Source organism: Macaca thibetana, chromosome 7 (genome assembly GCF_024542745.1).
Source record: "Macaca thibetana thibetana isolate TM-01 chromosome 7, ASM2454274v1, whole genome shotgun sequence".
NCBI classification, from domain to species: domain Eukaryota; kingdom Metazoa; phylum Chordata; class Mammalia; order Primates; family Cercopithecidae; genus Macaca; species Macaca thibetana.
Window position 1 is genome coordinate 44,229,599 of NC_065584.1, and position 23,659 is coordinate 44,253,257.

At 43.1% G+C, this 23,659-nt stretch overlaps 2 protein-coding genes across 5 annotated transcripts in view; one reads left to right on the forward strand and one right to left on the reverse strand.

Moving 5' to 3' along the window:
* Positions 1–4,018: 4,018 nt before the first annotated feature.
* Positions 4,019–5,880, reverse strand: LOC126959745 (loricrin-like). Its single transcript, XM_050799237.1, has one exon. The coding sequence runs from the start codon at positions 5,878–5,880 to the stop codon at positions 5,347–5,349; it is 534 nt and encodes a 177-aa protein (XP_050655194.1). The 3' UTR covers positions 4,019–5,346.
* PPP2R5E (protein phosphatase 2 regulatory subunit B'epsilon) overlaps positions 5,720–23,659 on the forward strand; it is a 174,884-nt gene continuing 156,944 nt past the window's right edge. For 2 of the 4 annotated variants that reach the window (XM_050799229.1, XM_050799232.1), the window contains exons 1-2: positions 5,839–5,908; positions 8,970–9,130. In XM_050799229.1, coding sequence (XP_050655186.1) covers positions 8,974–9,130 — 157 coding nt within the window. In that variant the 5' untranslated portion in view covers positions 5,839–5,908; positions 8,970–8,973. Of the gene's footprint in view, positions 5,909–8,966; positions 9,131–23,659 lie in introns of all 4 variants that reach the window. The other 2 variants (XM_050799236.1, XM_050799230.1) reach the window with 2 other exon arrangements.

Sequence of the window (23,659 nt, forward strand, 5' to 3'; positions counted from 1 at the left end):
CAAGGCACTGTAGTAAATGCATAACATCATTTCAATTTGATGAGTATCCTGAGTTAGGAATTGTTAGTCTGCTTATTTACAGGTGAGGAAACCAAGGCTGGAGGAAAGGGTTAATAATCTGCCCTATCTCCTGACTGTCAGAGTTAAGATAACTTTGGATTTCAGAGTGGGTTCTCACCATCATGCTTATTATTAGGTATAGCTTTAAGCTCATTTAATTGTGTAATTTGATTATTTTACAAACAAGATTATTGCTTATGGTCCATTATTTTGTATTTTATCCTGTATGAAATAAAGGACACTTAAATGGACTTTCTCTTCCTGTTTTTTTTCCAACTCTGCTTCTCTGTCGGTGATATAAGGTCTCTCCATCTTGATCCACCAGTGACACAGGGCTCTCACTAAGGACAGCGCAAGGGTCTGCTGATAGTCATCTCTGGAATGCAGCTTAAACTGCTAACTAAGGAACTGGAACACCTAAACACTTTAAATCTCAAGCAATAATTATACACATTAATCACATGGAAAGCTACGAATAAGCCATAACCTTTGAAGCACATCTCACCATGTAACCAGAGTATTTAAACTGTGACCCAAGAAAATGTCACTGCTGAGGATGTTTCCTGGTGGATAAATGTAACTCAAAGAAATATGACACCAAAATCCCTTGTCTCCAGTAGCCATGTGTATACTTTTTTCTTTGAGAGGGAGTCTCGCTCTGTCACCCAGGATGGAGTAAGTACAGTGGCATGATCTCGGCTCACTGTAGCCTCCACCTCCCAGGGTCAAGTGATTATTGTGCCTCAGCCTCCTGAGTAGCTGGGACTACAGGTGCGAGCCACCACGCCTGGCTAATTTTTGTATTTTTAGTAGAGACGGGGTTTCACCATGTTGGCCAGGCTGGCCTTTAACTCCTGTTCTCAAGTGATCTGCTTGCCTTGGCCTCCCAAAGTGTTGGGATTACAGGTGTGAGCCACAGCCCCTGCAGTAGATACTCTCTCTATTGTTTTCCTAAGAGGCAGCTGTTGCCTCAGGCTTTCTCACCCTCACCATTCTTTCCTCTCAGTCCATGACCAGCTTTATGTATACACCTCCCTCCTCCCTGCCCCCCCCCCCCCCCCCCCCCCCCCCCCCCCCCCCCCCCCCCCCCCCCACCCCGCTACTCCACGCACACCAAACTAGTCTACCTCTGATGATGATATCTAATCAGCATAGGTCTTTTCCTCCTCTACTGGTTGACAATTGTTCTGACAATGCTTCTACTTACTATTTTAGTCCTCCTTTAGTTCACCAGTCAGCCATCATTTGATAGTCAGTGCCTTCGTCTCATCACGTGGCTAGCTCACTAGTAGATTCATGATAAGCTCAGCTTTGATATCTGGGAAGTGAACGCTTTCATCTGAGAGCAATAAACTACATTTTGTCACTTGATAATGGCCTCTCAGATGGCTATAATGTTTTTCTTTTTTTTTTCTTTTTTTTTTTGAGATGGAGTCTTGCTGTCATACAGGCTGGAGTGCAGTGTCGCGATCTTGGTTCACTGCAACCTCCACCTCCTGGGTTCAAGCAATTCTCCTGCCTCAGCTTCCCAAGTAGCTGGGATTACAGACACCTGCTACCAAATCCGGCTAATTTTTGTATTTTTAATAGAGATAGGGTTTCACCATATTGGCTAGGCTGGTCTTGAACTCCTGACCTTGTGATCCACCTGCCTCGGCCTCCCAAAGTGCTGGGATTACAGGTGTGAGCCACTGCGCCTGGCCTATGTTTTTCTTCACAGCCTCCATCATGTCACACTACAGAATCCAACTCCTGGGCTCAAGTGATCCTCCAACCTCAGCCTCTGGACTAGTTGGGACTGCAGGCATATGCCATTGTGCCTGGCTTCCAAACTTCTTTTTTTTGAGACAGGTTTTCACTTTCTCTCTCAGGCTGGAATGCAGTGGCATGATCATGGCTCACTGCAGCATCAACCACCTGGGCTCAGGTGATCTTCCTACCTCAGCCTCCCAGTAGCTGGGACAACAGGAGCGTGCCACCAGGCCCGGATAATTTTGAAATTTTTTTTCGTAGATAAGGGGTTTCACCATGTTGCCCAGGCTGGTCTCTAACACCTGGACTCAACTGATCCACCCTCCTTAACCTCCCAAAGTGCTAGGATTACAGGCACTAGCTGTGACACCCAGCCGAAAAAATTCTTCCAAATATGTGTATTTGCCCATAAAGTACAGACATATGCTACCATCATTAGCTTAACTCAATCAAAATATACACTTAGAGTGAAGTTCAATTCTCAATAACAGTAGATGTAGGCTGGGCGCGGGGACTCATGCCTGTAATCCCAGCACTTTGGGAGGCCGAGGGGTGTGGATCATTTGAGGTCAGGAGTTCGAGACCAGTCTGGCCAACATGGTGAAACCCCGTCTCTACTTAAAATACAAAAATTAGCCAGGCGTGGTGGTACATGCCTGTAATCCCAGCTACTTGGGAGGCTGAGGCAGGTGAATTGCTTGAACCTGGAAGGTGGAGGTTGCAGTGAGTTGAGATTGTGCCACTCTACTCCAGCCTGGGCGACAAAGCGAGACTCCATCTCAAAAAACAACAGTAAAAAAAACAGTGGATGTAAATTTACATTTCAAGTAGCCTTGATTTTTTTTTTTTCTAGTCAAAATTTGGTTGAATTTATTTGATTGGTATTTTACTTTTGAAAAGTGGCTGTCAAAGATTTGATACTGGGCCGGGCATGGTGGCTCACGCCTGTAATCCCAGCACTTGGGGAGACTGAGGTGGGTGGATCACAAGGTCAGGAGTTTGAGACCAGCATGGCCAACATGGTGAAACTACTGCCTCTACTAAAAATACGAAAAAAAAAAAAAAAGAAAGATTTGATACTGAAGAGTCAGTTCTAACATTTTCTTCTTGTTCTCCCATGGTTTCTTTGCAAAGGACTCTTAAGAGTCATTTGTCTGTTTTATGAGGGTTAGTTTAATTTAATTTAGATAATATAATCAGTAAGCCCATTTAGTTGAATCCAGAAACTGCAATAAGTAACTGCAATAAGTCATATGTGGTCAGGGGCTGATTAGGTGGGCCCACCACTGCCAACCCCTAGGAATGGGCAACTCCCAGTTTCCCTAAGGACATCTCCTATGCTGTTCTAGGCCAAAGCACCATTCCATGTACTGAGGGCACAGCCATTCACTCTATATAAAATAGTAGTTGACCGTAATGCCTTTTAGATTAAAATTAAACGTAAATATATTTCCTAATACTTTCTTTTACTGCATCCCAAATAGATCGTCTTGCACTATTCTTGGAGTACCCAAACCCCTGGGATACATGGGAGAAATTACTGGTCCAGAGAACAATTTCTCACATAGGCAAAGATGTTTCCATTTTAAAAAACCTGCTCATTTCAGTTGCTCAGCCATTTTATAGAAAGTGAAATGACTTTGAAATGAATTGTCTTTATAGAGATCCATAATTTGCAAGCAAAATCCCCACTCTGTGACATGTTCTAAGCAACAGCTGTGAGAATTTCAAACGTGCACTATGCTTTTAACAGTTCAACTGTTGCCAAGGGAAATTGAATTGGCTTCAAAATCTTCCTTGGTTTTAATTCTGCATTTACCCTCAATCAAAGATAGAAGAAACAAGTCCTTGGGTGGGACACTGAACTTTCATGAAGACTGTACAGGATATTGAGATGGAAATTTAAGGTTCTTGAGGGTAGGAACCAGACTGCTGGTATTCTATAGTTCATACTTAGTGGTAATTAACTTTATCACAGCAAAAGTGGGCACTCGCCATACAGTGGCCAATCATCTGGAGTCAGTAGGGGGAGCCTGCTTCCATCTAAGAGTCATCTTTTCGTTTTCCATTTCAGTTCAAAGCAGGAATATTTTTATCTTTCATGGCACAAAATTATTTTTCCACTCAAGAGCCATTTCTGGGAGTGTGCAAAGAAAATTTCAAAACTCTAGTGTTTAACAACACAAACAGGAGAAATGCAAATGCATTTTTCGTTGTCACTTGTACATATGGTACATATAGTTTTATTTATATATAGCTCTATTCCCTAAACGTATCGAAAAGATGATATAATGCTGAGGGAAAAAACTAGGCTACAGATCGACACACATTATTAATATAAAAACTACTAAAAGGAAGTATGCAAATACTGTAGTTGGTTATCTCTGAGTTGAGAAAATATGAATGTTAAATTTTTTTGTTCCTCCCCTCCCCATTTTCTAAGTTTTGAACAATTGGTACTCTGACGTTTGTAGCTAGCATTAATAATTTTTCTTTTTTCCTCTCAAAAAATGTATGTAGGATGCATTCAAATAACATTAATCCAGGAATATTATCTGGAAATGTACCATTTGGCCGTTCGCATTCACCAAGCATAAAAACACATCTCCAAATATCTCATCACTTGTTCTAGATAGATTTAAGTAGTCTTCTCCATTAACTCTTTCGGGTCCAACTTGCCAATTAAAATCTTGAAACTCCTAGTTTGGAGCTGGGTCTTTCCGAGCTCTGAGCACTCGGCTGACGGGGGCGGGGAGGAGGCGGATATTCTGAATGAATAGATGAATAGACTGCAAACTGTGGCGACAGCGTTTTCCCCACCTGCATTAACTAAACCAGCGCTGGCCTCAACGCTCCAGGGGGCTGATATTCAAAACAGACGTTTAAGGAAAAGGAGACGAGGTGAGAGAGAATTCGAAGGTTCAGCGGAGAGCGACTGCTGGGGGTTTCAAGGGACCCATTTACACAACCAGTGGCGCACCGGCGCGGGCCGGAGATCTTATTCCTGTCTACGCATCGCAGGGTCCCGTCCAGAGTGGGACTCCCCAAGCCCTGAGGGGCCACACTAGCTGCAGGGCGGGATCAAGTCTCCAGGGCTCCCCCACTCTTAGCCGACCCATGCCCTTGGAACCCTCTGGTCCAAGACGACCGCCGCCAAAGGCTCCGCACAGCACGGAAAGCCAGCCAGCTGATCTGCTAGTCTTACACCTCCCGGAATTTAACAGCTCCTCTCAGGCCCAGCGGCTTCCCACTTCAGCCTGCCCCACCGCCCGGGCGGCTGCACCGCCAGAGATCGCGGCTGCATCCGGGTCCCTCACGCTTCGGCCCAATCCTCGACCTCCTCTCTTCCCACTCTCCTGTTTCTCCGCCCTCCTGCCGCCAATCCCTGATCAGGTCTCAACCGAACATGCTGTCAGGGGAGTGAAGGCGGATACTGGCCAATGAGGCCTCGCTTCCCGTTTGAAGTCTCCAGTGGGCGGGCGCCGGAGGCGGGCGCTGCTGGCCAGAAGGTTCGGTTGCGCGTGTGCCATGGACTCAGCCGCCCGGTGATATTGACAATAGGAGAGAGAAAGGGGCATTGACGGGGACCCACCGCGGGTAGCGAAAGGTGGCTCTGGCAGCGGCGGCTCCAGCTCCTGCGGCTCCTCCTCCTTCTCCTGTCCCCTTCTCTTGCTGCCGCTGCAGATCCAGTCTTCCTCCCTCCCTTCCCCCCCTCCCCACGTCGTCGCCGCCGCCGCCGGGTCCGGGGCAACGAGCTGAGGCGCCGCCCGCCAGGAATGTGAGCGAGGAGCCACCGGCGGAGCCGCAACGGGGTCGGTGCCGATTTGATGGGACGGGCCCGCGGGGGAGGATCGTGAGGCCGCCGCCGCCACCGGAACGCTGAGGTTCGGGTCCGGCCGTGAGGCCTAGAGGCTCCGCCGCCGCGGAACCGGAGGGACCCTGCACCGGACAGCCGTCGCCCCGGGCTCCCTGCAGCTGCCCGGACCTCCCCCTGCACGTCCCGGTCCCGCCGCCCGCCCCCGCTGCGGCCCCCTCGCCCGTCTCCCGCCCCTCCAAGCCACAGATCATCTTCGGATTCTTCCCCAGAAGCTTCAAGGTAACTTCGTTCCTCCAGCACCGCGGCTCGCCCGCTTCTTTTCTTCCTCCCGGTCCTCCTGGGGGACCTACGGGGCACCGGCCTTGGGAAGGCCTGGCCGGGCAGGCGAGGGGTGCGGTGAGGTGGGGTGCAGGAGCGGGAGCGCCCGTCCCACTTGTCTGATTTACCTACAAATGCTTCTGATGATGCCTCACATTCACTCTGCCCCCTCCCCCCTTTTTCTCCACCTTCTGGGATTGGAGGCGTTTTCTTGCCCCCCTTTATGAGGAGGATTCTCTAGCAGCTTATCTTCTCCAGGGCTTGGGGTGTGGGTTAGGAGCAAAGGGTGTATATAAGCATCCCCACAGACAAACCCCTTCCTTGTCTTTCCCTACTTCCCCTTACCACCTTTGGATTATCCTGAGCCGTGGAAATGCCCTGTGCCTGATGATTAGAGGATGATAAAGCTTCGGGCGCCCTGGCCCAGAGCGAAACCTGTTTCCCTGGGCTTTGCACGGACCCGCTGTTACCTTACGTTCAGTTTTGCAATGCTTCAGGGTTGCGATCCCTGACACTTATTCTGGGCCTCGGGCATAAGGGGTAAATGATTTTTTAAAAAGCTACCTATATATCATCTGTAGGGATGAGAGATGAGGGATAAAAAGAGACAAAAAGAACGATGGAGGAAGAGGATTTACTGAAATTTTGTAGTGTTAAGAGTTAGAATGAAGTCTAAATAATTCACATACCCGATTGGAAAATCGGCCCCTAAATTTACAACGTACAAATAAGATGTGGAGCTTTTGGCTGATGCAGTCATTTTGATATTTTAAAGTGATCTTAACATCTGTAGTCATTCATAGTTTGTGATTCTGTTTTGTATCCATCACATTATATTAAGGCTAAATTAGGTGGATTTTTAAAAACTTTTTTTTTTTTTTAAGAAAACCAAAGAAGACTTCCAAATTCCAAACGTCAACATCATATGTGTGTATGTGTTTTTAAATATTTTTTGTTATTTTTTCATTGTCAAAATCCACGTAATCCAGGTAACTTTTTGTTCTCACGTGTTCAGGAAGAAATTCCCTTACTCTTTTATTTAGAAGTTAAAAACCACTTGTCTTGTGTATTGGAATGACAGGTGAGTAATTGCATTTCAGCATTTCCCCCATATGCATTATTTCTATCCGAGTCTGCCGTTAGTCTTGCATGGAACCTCAGTGCCATGGAAATGATGGCATCTGTTTAAATTGGTGAATGAAATTAAGCTTAACGCTTGTTACTTTAAGGAAATAGCCTTCATTTTAATAACTCAAGAGGGTTAAACAATGCAAAAGTGCGGTTCGGTTCCATAAGTTTGATGGAATGAAAATTGGTATTTGACGATGAACTAAACTTCAAGGTCTAAACCTCAAGGGAACTCAACTTGGTTGTTTCAGTAGGCTGTGAATTTATGTTTTTAGTTCAACTTTGGTGCTTGATTTCCTCATAGTTTTTATTAAGCTTTAATAACGTAAGGTGGCTTTATTCAAAAAGAAGACTTCTTTGAAATATTTTAATTATACCTTTTATGTGTTTTGTTTAAAGTAATGTAGCCTGTCCTCATTTGCAGTGTGGTATAGTTTATCACAGCTTACATAGCACATCCCATTAAAAGTTATGCCTAGATAGTTTCAGTAGTAGTAAATTTCACCTTGCTCTGATACATTGGTATAGATTCTTGAAGTACACTAAGGGTTTTAACTCCAGAACCCATTCATAATATTAAATATCTTGGGAAAATGTATCGATGGAAGTTTTCCAGCTACAGAATAGCTCCAAAAATTACTTGAAGATGTGAAGAGCTTTGCAGTTAGAAAATGGGCAGGCAGCATAGAGTTCTTTAAGCCTCAATGAATATCTTTAATGCTTATAATGGAGTGGCACAATACATTAGAGTTCTGATATTATTTCCATGATACTTATATTATTTTCACCAAATTTTCATGTTTTCCCATTAACATATGACTTTTTTTTTTTCCTTTTTTTTTTTGGAGAAGGAGTTTTGCTGTTATTGCCCAGGCTGGAGTGCAATAGCGTGCTCTCGGCTCACTGCAATCTCCGCCTCCTGGGTTCAAGTGATTCTCCCGCCTCAGCCTCCCCAGAAGCTGGGATTACAGGCATGCGCCACCACGCCTGGCTAATTTTTGTATTTTTTTTTTTTTTTTTTTTAGTAGAAATGGGGTTTCTCCATGTTGATCAGGCTGGTCTCGAACTCTTGACCTGAGGTTATCTGCCTGCCTTGGCCTCCCAAAGTGCTGGGATTACAGGCGTGAGCCACCGTGCCTGGCCTTTTTTTTTTTTTTTTTTTTGAGATGGAGTCTTGGTCTGTGGCCCAGGCTGGAGTGCAGTGGTGCCATCTCGGCTCACTACAACCTCCGCCTCCTGGCTTCAAGCGGTTCTCCTGCCTCAGCTTCTCGAGTAGCTGAGATTACAGGTGCATGCCACTGCACCTGGCTAATTTTTGTATTTTTAGTAGAAACAGGGTTTCACCATGTTGTCCAGGCTAGTCACCAACTCCTGACCTCAAGTGATCTGCCCACCTCGGCCCCCCAAAGTGCTGGGATTACAGGTGTGAGCCACTGGGCCCAGCCCTTTTTTTTTTTTAAAGACAGAATCTCACTCTGTCACCCAGGCTGGAGTGCAATGGCAGGATCCTGGCCCACTGCAACCTCTGCCTCCCGGGTTCAAGCGATTCTTCCACTTCAACCTCCCGAGTAGCTGGGATTACAGGCACCTGCCATCATGCCCAGCTAATTTTTGTAATTTTGTAGAGGTGGGGTTTCACCGTATTGGCCAGGTTGGTGTTGAACTCCTGACCTCAAGTGATCCACCCATCTCAGCCTCCCAAAGTGCTGGGATCACAGGCGTAAGCCATTGCACCTGGCCAAGATAAGACTTTTCTTAACTGATTTTCTTTTCTTTAGCACATATTCCCATTTTCATGAATATCGTATATGGGAATTTTAGAATTTGTGTAACTCACATGTATGCTTCCACCTTGGGAATGTATGGGTTTATGATACTTCTTTCTCTTCAGTAGGGATATGTCCTCAGCACCAACTACTCCTCCATCAGTGGATAAAGTAGACGGATTTTCTCGGAAGTCCGTCAGAAAAGCCAGACAGAAGAGGTCACAAAGTTCCTCACAGTTTAGGTCTCAAGGCAAGCCTATTGAGTTAACACCTCTGCCGCTGCTAAAAGGTAAGGCTCATGACCAGGTGATGCATTCATTCTTTTTCAATTGATCTTTCTACATCTATATATAATTTCCTTTTTGTAGAGTTTTATATGTATTGCAAATTGAAGGGATGGGATACTTCACACACATTGAAGTTCCTAATGTGTGACCAGATATACCCACTCTCCTTTTTAAAGGGTCAACTTAGTCTGTCTTTGGGCAAGTTAAAAGAAACTTATTATCAGGAGAATATCTCACATTGATGAGTAGGTAAACTAAGTACTAGAAAAACTTTAAGATATCTGCGTTTGTGTTTTTCATTTTTTCTTCTGTTGACATTTAGGTGGATACATTATATACAATGACAACTACAGATTATGCTGCTTTAGGAAGTAGACCCTAGTAGAGGAGATGGTACTTCATTAATTTACATATAGAAAATGGTATTTGGAAGAATTCATTTTTAAAAATCAAGAAAAACATTATCCATTTATAGTTGTTTACATGCACTCTTGTTTTCAGATAGTACAAGTAGAAAAGATATATGATGATCATACTTGTTTAGTATGATCTTTTCTTTGAAATTTGTTCATTTTTTTATTTTTACTTTTATCTTTTGAGACAGAGTCTCCCTCTGTTGCGCAGGCTGGTTCACAGCAACCTCCACCTCCTGGGTTCAATTTATTTTCCTGCCTCAGCCTCCCGAGTAACTGGGAGCACAGGTGCCCGCCACCATGCCCAGCTAATTTTTGTATTTTTAGTAGATACAGGGTTTCACCAGGTTGGTCAGGCTGGTCTTGAACTCCTGACCCCAAGTGATCTGCCCTCCTTGACCTCCCAAAGTGCTGGGATTACAGGTGTGAGGCACTGCGCCTGGCCTGAAATTTGTTACAAACAAGTTTTTTGGTTTTTTTTTTATTTTCTTTTGAGACAGTCTGATGCTGTCACTCTGGCTAGAGTTCAGTGGGGACAGAGTGAAAGTGCAGGTTGAGGCCGGGCGTAGTGGCTTACGCCTGTAATCCCAGCACTTTGGGAGCCCGAGGCAGGTGGATCATGAGGTCAGGAGTTTGAGACCAGCCTGACCAACATGGTGAAACCCTGTCTCTACTGAAAATACAAGAATTAGACAGGTGCAGTGGTGGGCACCTGTAATACCAGCTACTTGGGAAGCTGAGGTTCAAGCTGCTTGAACTGGGAGGCAGAGGTTGCAGTGAGCCAAGATCGTGCCACTGCACTCTAGCCTGGGTGACAGAGCAAGACTCTGTCTCGGGAGAAAAAAAAAAAAAGTTCAGGTTGAGGCTCACTGTGGCCTCTACCTCCTAGGCTCAAGTGATCCTCCCTTTCCCACGTAGTTGGGATCAACTTCCCAAGTAGCTGGGGCTGCAGGAGCATGCCACCACGCCCAGCTAATTTTTCCATTTTTTTGTAGAGTTGGGGTTTTGCCATGTTGCATAGGCTGGTCTTGAATTGCCTTGGCCTTCCAGTGCCAGGATTGTAGGCGTGAGCCACCATCCTCGGCCCAACATGTTTTTAATATGACGAGTTTTTTCTAAATTAGGCATTTCAACTTTTGTTTGGGTATGTGGTTAGTTTTTGTCCCTTTTAATTTGCATCATGTTTGCTTCATGTTCATGAACAGGTGTTGTTTGAAAAATATCAGAACATAGCTTTTATAGCGTGGAAACTATCAGAGTTTACCTTTAAAGGTGGATGTTTATGTGCTGAATACTGAAGAATGGGAGAACGGGGATATGAACAACACAATGAGCTTTAGTGGCTTAGAGGAAACCAGGCAACCTGGTTTGCTAGTTCATTATTGCAGACTTATTTCTGTAACAGTTTGTGAATTCAGAAGGTATAAGAAAAACTGGAATGTAACCGGAAAAGATCCTCAAAATTTAGCTTAGGGTATTTCAAGCTTCTATTTTTTCCATATGAATACTTTTTTTTAGAAAGGGAGAGAGATTCATGAATAAGATTCCAATGTTTATACAAAATTTTTGGAAACTGAATACCGATTACTGTAAAGATGATTTATCTACCAGTCAGTAAAGATGAGCTCCTATGAACTTTGGGGGAGACAATTTTGACTAGAGATTTTGCTAGTAAAAATGAAAATAGTCATCATGAGACTTTGGAGAGAAAATGAAGGAAACACTCTAGATTGAACTATGCTTGAAATACAAAGTTGGGAGACACTGATGTTTAGTAATTTATTTAATCTGAAGTAGATATGTAATAGCTGTTAACGTCTATATCTGTGAAGGACTTCATTCTGAGGAATCCAGTTAAACTTTTTTTTTTAGGATTAGAAGGAGTTTAAAAACTTACACTAATTTCTTGGATCTTATGGTAAACAATTAAATTAGGACTTCACTGGTCACTCATAGTCAGGGTATTAGTTTTGTGGGTAGTGAAAAGCATGCGTGAGAAGAATTTGGACACATGCTTTTTTGTTTGTTGTTTTTTCTTTTTTTTTTTTTTAATTATACTTTAAGTTCTAGGGTACATGTGCACAATGGGCAGGTTTGTTACATATGTATACATGTGCCATGTTGGTGTGCTGCACCCATTAACTCATCATTTACATTAGGTGTATCTCCTAATGCTATCCCTTCCCACTGCCCCCACCCCATGACAGGCCCCGGTGTGTGATGTTCCCCTTCCTGTGGACACATGCTTTAATGTCTTTTTTTCTTTAATGCTTTAATGTCTTTTTTCTCATTTTTAAAAATTATGGTAAAGTATACATAACATAAAATTTACCATTTTAACCATGTTTAAATGTGCATTAAGTACCTTGACATTGTCATGCAACCCTCCCTACCATCCATCTCCAGAACCGTTTCATCTTCCCCAACTAAAGCTCTGTACCTATTAAACACTCACTCCCTGTTTCCAGTCCCCCAGCCCTTGGCAACCACCATTCAGTTTTTTGTCTCTAGGAGTCTGACTACTCTAGGTACCTCCTGTAAGTGATGCCATGCAATATTTGTCTTTTTGTGACTGGCTTATTTCACTTAGTCAAGTGTCTTCAGTGTTCATCTCTGTTGTAGCAGGTGTCAGAATTTCGTTCTTTTTTGAAGGCTGAATAATTTCAGTGTCTAGACGTACCGTATATTTTTTAATCCAATAATTCATTGATGGACTCTTGGGTTGCTTCCACCTTTAGGCTATTGTGAATAATGCTGCCGTGACCATGACATACAGATACCTGTTTAAGTTCTGGCTTTCATTTCTTTTGGGTATCTACCCAGAAAGTGTAATTGCTGGATCGTATGTTGAATTTTTTCAGGAATTGCCATACATATTGCCACAGCAACTGGACCATCTTTCATTCCCATTAGCAATGCATGAGGGTTCCAGTTTTCTATATCCTCACCATCACTCATTTTCTGCCTTTTAATTTTTTGATAATAGTCATTATAATGGGTATGAAGTGGTATTTCAGTGTGATTTTGATTTGCATTTCCCTAATGATTAGTGATGTTGAGCATCTTTTCCTGTGCTAATTGGCCATTTCTATATCCTTTTCTCACTTTTAAAAGTGAAGTCTGCTAGTATTGCCAGTTTTCCAAGCACGCTGCTTTCCAAGAATGTGATTTTTTGACCTTGTATATTTTGCCAGCATGAGAGAATTGGAGAGTAACAGGACTATATACTCACAAACCTAATTCCAGATTGACTAACAGTGATTGTTAGGTAGTAAGCACATTCTGGGTAAATATTCTGGAAAGTATTCTATAAATTAGATATCCATCTCTGTCTATGGAACATAAGGAAGTATAATCAGCAATAGACTTCAGTAATGTATATTTGCTCTTGATTTTTTAGGAAGTAATTTATGGAATATAAAGAAAATATAGGAGGAATTTCTTTTCTAGGATTTTATTTTTTTTGGCCATTGCCTTAAGAGAAACCAGGATAAACACTATATGCATGCTAAAGGATAATTATTGATTTAATTTTCTATAGTATTGCTTTGACTAAATTGGGTTAATTTTATTTGGGGTATAATAAAAATGTGGTTGAATTTTGTGAATGGTTTTAAATAATGAAGTAAAAGAGGTGTCCTTAAGGTCTTTAATTTCAGGGGAGTTTAAATACGATAATTATATAAACAGAATGATTATATAACTCGTCTTTTTAATATGTCATTTTTGAATGCTCAGATACTCATTAATAACCACTTGTTTTGTGCATATGCATTATCAGATTGTCTATTATATGCATCAAAGTCTTTGACAGATTTATAAATACTGCATTAATTCTTAGCATTTTAAAGTCTGTTCACTTGCAAAACTGCAACATAATGTGAAGGAAAAGTTTTTGTTTTGCTTTATTTCTTTTTTTTGAGACCGAGTTTTGCTCTTGTTGCCCAGGCTGGAGTACAGTGGTGGCATCTCAACTCACTGCAACCTCTGCCTCTGGGTTCAAGTGATTCTCTTGCCTCAGGCTCCTGAGTAGCTGGGATTACAGGTGCCCACCACCACACCCGCCTAATTTTTTGTATTTTTAGTAGAGACGTGTTGGCCAGGCTGGTCTCAAACTCCTGATCTCAGATGATCCACCTGCCTTGGCCTCCCAAAGTGCTGGCATGAGTCACTGCACCCAGCCTATTTTGCCCTATGTCTTAATAGGTGAGGTTTTGAAATCTGTATCACTGATGTTATTTCCTGTAGAAAGCAACACCACCTGTAATTCTGTATAAATATACCTGTTTTTTTTTCTGTATCTGTGTGTTAGGAAATTGTAGGATGAACTTTGCAAAGATAGACATTTACATTTTCTCCATCTTTGTATGCTTTTGTGAAAGTGTTTTTAGAGAGTCTTAACATTTTTGAGACCGGGTATGGTGACTCACGCCTATAATTCCAGCACTTTGGGAGACTGAGTTGGGAGGCTCGCTTAAGTCCAAGAGTTTGAGACCTGCCTACGCAACATAGGGAGACCTCATCTCTACAAATAATTTAAAACATTAGCTAGGAGTGGTGGTGTGCGCCTGTGGTCCCAGCTACTTGGGAGGCTGAGGCGGAAGGATTGCCTGAGCCCAGGAGGTTGAGGCTGCAGTGAGCTGTGATCGTTCCACTGTGTCCAGTGTGGCTGACAGAGTGAGGCCTTTGTCTCAAAAGAAAACATTTTTTTCTTTGAGTCTAAAACATTCTTTTTTTTTTTTTTTTGAGACGGAGTCTCGCTCTGTAGCCCAGGCTGGAGTGCAGTGGCCAGATCTCAGCTCACTGCAAGCTCCGCCTCCCGGGTTCACGCCATTCTCCGGCCTCAGCCTCCCGAGTAGCTGGGTCTACAGGCGCTGCCACCTCGCCCGGCTATTTTTTGTATTTCTTAGTAGAGACGGGGTTTCACCGTGTTAGCCAGGATGGTCTTGATCTCCTGACCTCGTGATCCGCCCATCTCGGCCTCCCAAAGTGCTGGGATTACAGGCTTGAGCCACCGCGCCCGGCCGGGTCTAAAACATTCTTACTCATTCACTGATAGGGAAAACCTAGTAGAGGTTTAGTGCCTTACTTGCTTGAAAAGAAAGTAAAATCTTGGGGGAGGCCCAGAGGGGGCGGGTCATTTGAGGTCAAGAGTTTGAGACCAGCCTGGCCAACATGGTGAAGCCCCATCTCTACTAAAAATCCAAAAATTAGTGGATGTGGTGGTGTGTACCTATAATCCCAGCTACTCCGGAGGCTGAGGCAGGAGAATCACTGGAACCCGGGAGGTGGAGGTTGCAGTGAGCTCGTATTGTGTCACCACAGGCATACATAGACATAGACACTGTCTCAAAAAAAAAAAATAAAGACTTGGATACTTTCCTTACGCTTACACAGCAGGACATGAAGCAAGCCTTGAGTGTTACCTAGGTAAGTTGTTGAATATGACAGTCAAACTGAACACTTAGGCAAGCACACAAACACACACACACACACAAATTTATGTTAATAATAATCAGTGGTAGGACCACCTGGTTGGGTGATTTATGTTCTCTCCTCACCCCAGCCTCCCATGCCTCATTTCTTTGCATTGACTTTAAGCGATTCTGTAAGTTTAAATTTGGGTGAACGTTTTTTGAAAAATACTGCCTCTTTGAAGATGGAATTATAGTGAAAGTGGCATTGTTATTTCTTTTTTTGTTTGTTTGTTTTTTTGAGACAGAGTCTCCCTCTGTCACCCAGGCTGGAGTGCAGTGGTGCAATCTCGGTTCTTTGCAACCTCCGCCTCCCAGGTTCAAGCAATTCTCCTGGCTTAGCCTCCCGAGAGTAGCTGGGATTACAGATGTCTGCCACCACACCCGGCTGATTTTTGTATTTTTAGTAGAGACTGGGTTTCCCCATGTTGCCTGGGCTGGTCTTGAACTCCTGACCTCAGGTGGTCCCGCCCACCTAGGCCTCCCAAAGTGCTGGGATTATTGGTGTGAGCCACTGCGCTCAGCCGCCATTGTTATTTCTTGTTTCACAATTCATTATACATTTCCGAGGCATTTTGCAGATAGTCTGTACATTCACTTTTAGATATTCTTACAACTATGATGACTAGAGGTCCCATTTAGCAGAAAGAAACCCTTTGCCTCTTTGGTGTTGATACTCTTTCTCTAGTGAAAACACTTAAAAAAAAAAACCCACCATAGTTTTAAGGTTCAGCTTACATTTTTACTTTTTAGGGTGACACCTTGTAAGAACTTTAAAAATTATAATTTGAAACTAGTTTTCGTGCCTTTTTTTTTTTTTTTTTTTTTTTTAAGACGGAATTTAGCTCTTGTTGCCCAGGCTGGAGTGTAATGGCGCAATCTTGGCTCATCACAGTCTCCGCCTCCTGGGTTCAAGGGATTCTCCTGCCTCAGCCTCCCGAGTAGCTGGGATTACAGGCATGTGCCTCCATGCCTGGCTCATTTTGTCTTTTTAGTAGAGACGGGGTTTCTCCATATTGGTCATGCTGGTCATGAACTCCTGACCTCAGGTGATCTGCCTGCCTCGGCTTCCCAAAGTGCTGGGATTACAGGCGTGAGCCACCGTGCCTGGCCATTTTTGTGCCTTTTTAATGATTGGGTTGGTTAATTGTTTTTCGTCTATATCTGCTTTGTGTATAGTAAAGCAGGCACATGCAATATAATACCAGATTTTTATAACAAGTGAATACGCTAAAACCTAGTTAGGATAAGAATAGTCTCTTCAGAGGCCAGGTACAGTAAGTAGCTAACACCTTTAATCTCAGCACTTTGGGGAGTCGACGCGGGAGGATTACTTGAGCCCAGGAGTTCAAGGCCAGCCTGTGCAACATAGCAGGCCCATCTCTAATAAAAAAATAAAATACAAAATTAGCTGGGTGTGGTGGTACACGCCTGTAGTCCTAGGTACTTGGAAGGCTGAGGGAAGATAGTTTGAGCCCAGGAGATCGAGGCTGCAGTGAGCTGTGATTGTGCCACTGCACTTGAGCCTGGGCAACAGAGTGAAACCCTGTCGCAAAAAAGAATAGTCTCTTAAGGAATAATGTCATCGATTTTAGTGTTTACTACGCTCCATGTCGTGATACAGTGTCGCATGGGCTTTGTTGGTCCACAGGAGTCCTTGCTTACCGCTAGCTGGGTTGCCTTGGACAAGTGAGTTAACTGCTGAAAGCTTTGGTTTTCCTCGTCTGTAAAATGATGATGATGATAATAGTCAATAGATGTGACAGTGCTACATTCAGTAAATACTAGCTGTTGTTATTTAATGGGGGTTTCAGAAGTTAGAATATGAATAATATGAAATTTTTATGACATTTTCCTAGTAAAAAGGTGGAAATTGGAAATTTCTCTGAAAATTATGAAGAGCATATTTTTGCAGCCACAAATGTGTTTCAGCCAAAAAATTGAAAGAAGCAGTTTTTAAGTATGGTGAATTTAATAGAATAGCTATTCTAAATATCTTCACCTGAAGAGTTTCATCTACTGTATTAGTATCTTGCCATGTTACTTAGTGTAATGCTTTTTATTTTTTATTTATTCATTTTTTGAATAAATAATAGTCATATGGTTCAAATTCCAAAGGTTACGAAAGGATGTGTAGTGAAAAACCTTCCATCCCTTCTCCTAGTTTCCCTTCCCAGAAGCAACCAGTCATTATATTCTTGTATAGTAGATATAGAGATTCTTAAATCCTTGGTTGGATTTAAAATGCAGTGAGCAGCCTAAAATTATGTGAATATTTTATATGTGTATATCCATTTTAAAAATGGGGAATCAATAGCATTTTTCAGATTCTCAAAGGGGTATCTGACTTGAAATGGGTTAAGATCTGTTGATCTAGTTTGTACCTTGGATTAATGATGTGTGTTCTTTAGGCATCTAAGGGGTGGGTGTGTGTGTGTGTGTGTGTGTGTGTGTGTGTGTGTGTTCAGAGACGGAGGTTCGCTTTTGTTGCCCAGGCTGGAGTGCAGTGGTGCGATCTTGGCTCACTGCAACCTCTGCCTCCCAGGTTCCAGCCATTCTCCTGCCTCAGCCTCCCAAGTAGCTGGGATTACAGGTGTGCGCCACCACGCCCAGTTAAATCTGTATTTTTTTTTTTTTTTTTGAGACGGAGTCTCGCTCTGTCACCCAGGCTGGAGTGCAGTGGCCGGATCTCAGCTCATTGCAAGCTCTGCCTCCCGGGTTCACGCCATTCTCCTGCCTCAGCCTCCCGAGTAGCTGGGACTACAGGCGCCTGCCACCTCGCCCGGCTAAGTTTTTGTATTTTTAGTAGAGACGGGGTTTCACTGTGTTACCCAGGATGGTCTCGATCTCCTGACCTCGTGATCCGCCCGTCTCAGCCTCCCAAAGTGCTGGGATTACAGGCTTGAGCCACCGCGCCCGGCCTGTATTTTTAATAGAGACAGGGTTTCACCATATTTGTCAGTCTGATCTCGAACTCTTGACCTCCAGTGATCCACCCATTTTGGCCTCCCAAAGTGCTGGGATTACAGGCATGAGCCAACGCACCCGGCTGTGTGTGTGTGTTTTTAAAAAATAACCATAAGCTTTACTTTTGAACTTAAAGAACATCTATACGTTAATAGATGTTAAAGTTCAGTTTTAGACCCTTTGAAAAAGTGTGGTAATAATTTTTTGGGGGGGAAGCAATTTTAAGATCTTGCACAAAAGCAAGTGCCAAACTATGTTATGTTTTTCTTTCCCTTTTTTTTTTTTTTTTTTTTTTTGAGACAGGAGTTTTGCTCTTGTTGCCCAGGCTGGAGTGCAATGGCGCGATCTAGGCTCACTGCAACCTCCGCCTCCTGGGTTCAGGAGATTCTTCTGTGTTTTTGTGTGTGAAAGATTGTACCCTGTTTTAATGAAGAGCTATTTCATTCATTTTTAGGCAGGAATATATATGTTTTAATACACCCTAATAGTTTGCTTCTGTAGCATAGATAAAATTATTGTACAGAGTTTTATGTGGGCCAAAAGAAACTGGCCAGGTGTGGTGGCTCACACCTTTAATCCCAGCACTTTGGGAGGCTGAGGTGAATCACTTGAGGTCAGGAGTTTGAGACCAGGCAGGCCAACATGGTGAAACACCGTCTCTACTAAAAATACAAAAAAATTAGACAGGCATGGTGATGCGCGCCTGTAATCCCAGCTACTTGGGAGACTGAGACAGGAGAATATCTTGAACTGGGAGGCAGAGGTTGCATCACCGCACTCCAGCCTGGGTGACAGAGTGAGACTCTGTCTCAAAAAAAAAAAAAAAGAAATCGAGAGTCAGTGTACCTGATATATTCATCACTTAAAAGTAGGATAGAAGCTTGCATTCATATTCATCCCATTAAGAACTACTTACTTAGTTCTGGCAGAGTGCTATGGCTTATGCCTGTAATCCCAGCACTTTGGGAGGCCAAGGCGGGCGGATTGCCTGAGGTCAGAAGTTTGAGACCAGCCTGGCCAACATGGTGAAAACCCTTCTCTATTAAAAATACAAAAATTAGCCGGGCATGGTGGCACGCGCCTGTAGTCCCAGCTCTTCGGGAGGCTGAGGAAGGAGAATCACTTGAATCCGGGAGGCAGAGGTTGCAGTGAGCTGAGATCGCACCATTGCACTTCAGCCTGGGCAACAAGAGTGAAACTCTGTCTCAAAAAAAAGTTCTTAACTTAGGGTTCATAAATTTCTGGTTGGGACAGTGTGCATCTGGATGGGCTTCAGGGTTTTTAGACCTTCCTAAAATTATATGTAAAGTTTCTGTGTATGTGCATTCTTTTTTTTTTTTTTGGAGACGGAGTCTTGCTCTGTCGCCCAGGCTGGAGTGCAGTGGCCGGATCTCAGCTCACTGCAAGCTCCGCCTCCCGGGTTCATGCCATTCTCCTGCCTCAGCCTCCCTAGTAGCTGGGACTACAGGTGCCCGCCACCACGCCTGGCTAGTTTTTTGTATTTTTTAGTAGAGACAGGGTTTCACCGTGTTAGCCAGGATGGTCTCTATCTCCTGACCTCGTGATCCACCCGTCTCGGCCTCCCAAAGTGCTGGGATTACAGGCTTGAGCCACCGCGCCCAGCCTGCATTCTTTTTTGGAGGAGAGAATTCATTGCTTTCATCAGATTCTTAAAGATTCAGCCCTTCCATTCACACTGTCTCTCTATAGTTAAGAACTTTTGGCTTAGACTAAATGAGAATTGTGTTGTTACTATTTTATGAGTATCGTGTTAGCTGCTATGCATGCACATATGCATCTACCCTTACCATAAAACACTGTAAGGCATAAACAGCATTCATCATAATGTGCGTCCGTCCAGGATGTAACCTGGATATTTATATGCAATATTTATATGCAAGACAGAGCATATAAATATTGAAGTGCCAAATGAATGTTCTCATAAAATGAGGTGGTCCTTTTCTACCTAGAATTTTCTTTCCCAACTCCTTATCATTCAAGTTTTAGCTCCAGTGGGACGTCCTTGGGGACTTCCTTGATGAGTTTAAAAAATAGTCTTTGGGCTGGGTGCGGTGGCTCATGCCTGTTATCTCAGCATTTGGGAGGCTGAGGTGGATGGATCACCTGAGATCAGGAGTTCGAGACTAGCCTGGCCAACACAGTAAAACCTCGTCTCTACCAAAAATACAAAAATTTGCTGGGCATGGTGCTGTGCACCTGTAACCCCAGCTACTCGGGAGTCTGAGGCCGGCGAATCACTTGAACCTTGGAGGCGGAGGTTGCAGTGAGCCGAGATCATGCCACTGCACTCAAGGCTGGGCGACAAGAGCGAAACTCCATCTCAAAAAGAAAAGAAAAAAAAAAAAGTGGCTGGGCACAGTGACTCATGCCTGTAATCTCAGCACTTTGGGAGGAGGCAGGAGGATCTCCTGAGGCCAGGTGTTCAAGATCAACCTGGGCAACATAGTGAGACCTCTGTTCCTACCAGAACATTAGAAAATTAACTGGAAATGGTAGCATGCACCTGTGTCCTGGCTACTTGGAAGGCCGGGACAGGAAGGAGGATTGCTTGCTGTAGGTGACAGCAAGACTCTTGTCTCTTGGGAAAAAAAGTGTTTGAAGTTTCTATTACTCTGCTGTTTCTTATAATCTGTAATTATTTTATCTTTGTTTGTTCACTTGTCTGATATATCTCCCCTTCCCCATTAAAATACGGTCTTCTTCCGTGTAGAAATCTTGTTTTTCTTATCTCTAGGGCTTAGAACAGTGCCTTGTACATAATTGGCATTCAATAAATATTTCTTAGTAAATGAGTGAACACTTTTAGTTCACATTTAGGTTGACTTAGTTGACTAATAAGTAATAAAGGCATTTATTTTTCCTTCATAAATATTTAAGCCCTCTTTTTTTTTTTTTTCTCAAAGCCCAGGCCAATTTTATTTAAAATAAAATTTTAATGCCAATTTTTAAACTTACAATTTACACAAAATTATAAACTTGTTTAATGAAAACTTTTTAGTTTGAAAGGATCACATTGCTGAGTGTTCACTTAAAATCTTGAGTGGGTTTGTGCTTTGGTAATTCTGCACATTTCAGGTTAAAAACGTAAGTGGTATCTTCTATAGAGAGAATGGAGTGGATTTTATAGATGACAAACTTAGAGTGATTCCTTTTACTTTGCAAATTCATCACTTTCATTTTACAAAAGTTAAGACGTTAAGTCCAGTGAAATCCTTCTGTTCTGCGTATTTGAGGACTGATAGGCTAATCAGATCACCAGACTTTATATAGTTTAAGAGAGAATAGCATATCTGAATATTATAATGGACTTTCAGAGCAGGGTTTTATGGGCAAATGTTCTCTGATTTGTAAAACTTATATTTTATAATAATATTGGCTCATAATAGTAATTAGATTTTGTAGTGCTTGAAAAGGATCAGTAAAGTTTCTAGATATTTCGAATAGGCTAAAGTAGTTCTTTTCGTTTGCAAGTGATGACATCCTCTTTTAATACTTAAAAATGGTTTTCTACCTTTTGTATCTGAAGATTATTTTTTTGAAAACTTATATGGAATCTTATTTTTATGTTACAGTAGAATTAAGCATAGTTTCCTTCAGTAAGAATGTAAGCCCTGGGGTCACACATACCTGAGTTTGAATTCTAAGTCCACCATTAGAAGCCATTTGACTTTTTTTCCTTTTTCTTTTTTCCCTTGCATTGTCACCGGGCCTGGAGTGCAGTGATGCTATCTTGGCTCACTGCAACCTCCACCTCCCGGGTTCAAGCAATTCTTCTGCCTCAGCCTCCTGAGTAGCTGAGATTATAGGTGCCCACAACCATGCCCAGCTAAGTTTTTGTATTTTTAGTAGAGATGGGGTTTTGCCATGTTAGCCAGGCTGGTATTGAATCCCTGACTGTGTGATTCACCCGCCTTGGCCTCCCAAAGTGCTGGGATTACAGGCATGAGCCACCATACTCGGCCAGAAGCTGTTTGATTTTCTTATATCTTGATTTTCTTATATCTAAAACTGGGAGAGTAATAGAAGCCATATCATAGATTCAAATTAAATTCCAGAAAGCAGGTAAAACATTTAGCCTAGTGCTGGATACATTGTATGAGTTGAAGAATATTAACTACTATAATGATAGGAAAAGTGCGCTATGGGAAGTGTTTACTAATGTCTTTTAGTTGATTTTTGTTCCTTTAACACATTACATGGATTCTTTCCATTTAAGGAAGAAAAATATGGAGTATATACAACTGTGAGAATTATACTTTTAAAGCAAAAAGGAGAAACTAGTTCTTTTTTTTTTTTTTTTTTTTTTTTTTTTTTTTTTTTTTTTTTTGAGACGGAATGCAGTTCTCGGCTCACTGCAAGCTCCACCTCCCGGGTTCACGCCATTCTCCCGCCTCAGCCTCCGAGTAGCTGGGACTACAGGCGCCCGCCACGACGCCCCGGCTAGTTTTTTGTATTTTTAGTCAGACGGGGTTTCACCATGTTAGCCAGACGATCTCGATCTCCTGACCTTGATCCACCCGCCTCGGCCTCCCAAAGTGCTGGGATTACAGGCTTGAGCCACCGCGCCCGGCCAGGATAGTTCTTATGGAATTTTCTCAGCATTACTGTTTAGTTAATGTCAGTCTGAGACAGATTTGTTGTTTCTGGAATGAGAAGTTAAAGTGGCTATTATTTTCAAGGGAAATTCCATTTATGGAGCATTACCAGGTAAAATTATTATTAGATAAACTTTTCTTTTTTTTTTGAGACAGAGTTTCCCTCTTGTTGCCCAGGCTGGAGAGCAATGGTGTGATCTCAGCCCCCTGCAACCCCCACCTCCTGGGTTCAAGTGATTCTCCTGCCTCAGCCTCCCGAGTGACTGGGATTACAGGCATATGCCCCCACACCTGGCTAATTTTGTATTTTTAGTAGAGATGGAGTTTCACCATGTTGGTGAGGCTGGTCTCAAACTGCCAACCTCAGGTGATCTGCCCGCCTTGGCCTCCCAGAGTGCTGGGATTACAGGCGTGAGCCACCGTGCCCGGCCTAGGTAAACTTAATTTGGAAGTTGTTAGGCCGGGCGCGGTAGCTCACACCTGTAATCCTACCTAGCACTTTGGGAGGCTGCAGGTGGGAGGATCGCTTGAGCCCAGGAGTTCAAGACCAGCCTGGGAAACATGGGAAAACTCCATCTCTACAAAAATTAGGAAAATTAGCCAGGTGTGGGGGCATGCTCCTGTCGTCCCACCTACTCTGGAGGCTAAGGTGAGAGAATCACCTGAGTCTGGGAGGTCAGGGCTGCAGCAGTGAGCCAAGGTCATGCTGCTGCACTCCAGCTTGGGTGACAGAGTGAGACCCTGTCTCAAAGAGAAAGAGAGAGAGAGAGAGAAAGAGAGAAAGAGAGAAAGTTGTTTACCAGGACAGGATATTCAAACGTTTTTGTAATTGCTTATTTCTATCAGAGAATATAACTTCAGCACTCTCCTTATATTTGTCCTATTATGCAACATTAAAACATATACAAACATAGAGATGTTTAAAAAGAATGATATTGAACAATATGAAATAGAGTTCTAATACTTTTGTGCCTCCATTTCTCTTGCCCATTCCCCAGCATACATACTGGTCTGGAACACAGCTTTGTTCTGATATTTTGATTCAAAGAGGGAACTTTTTC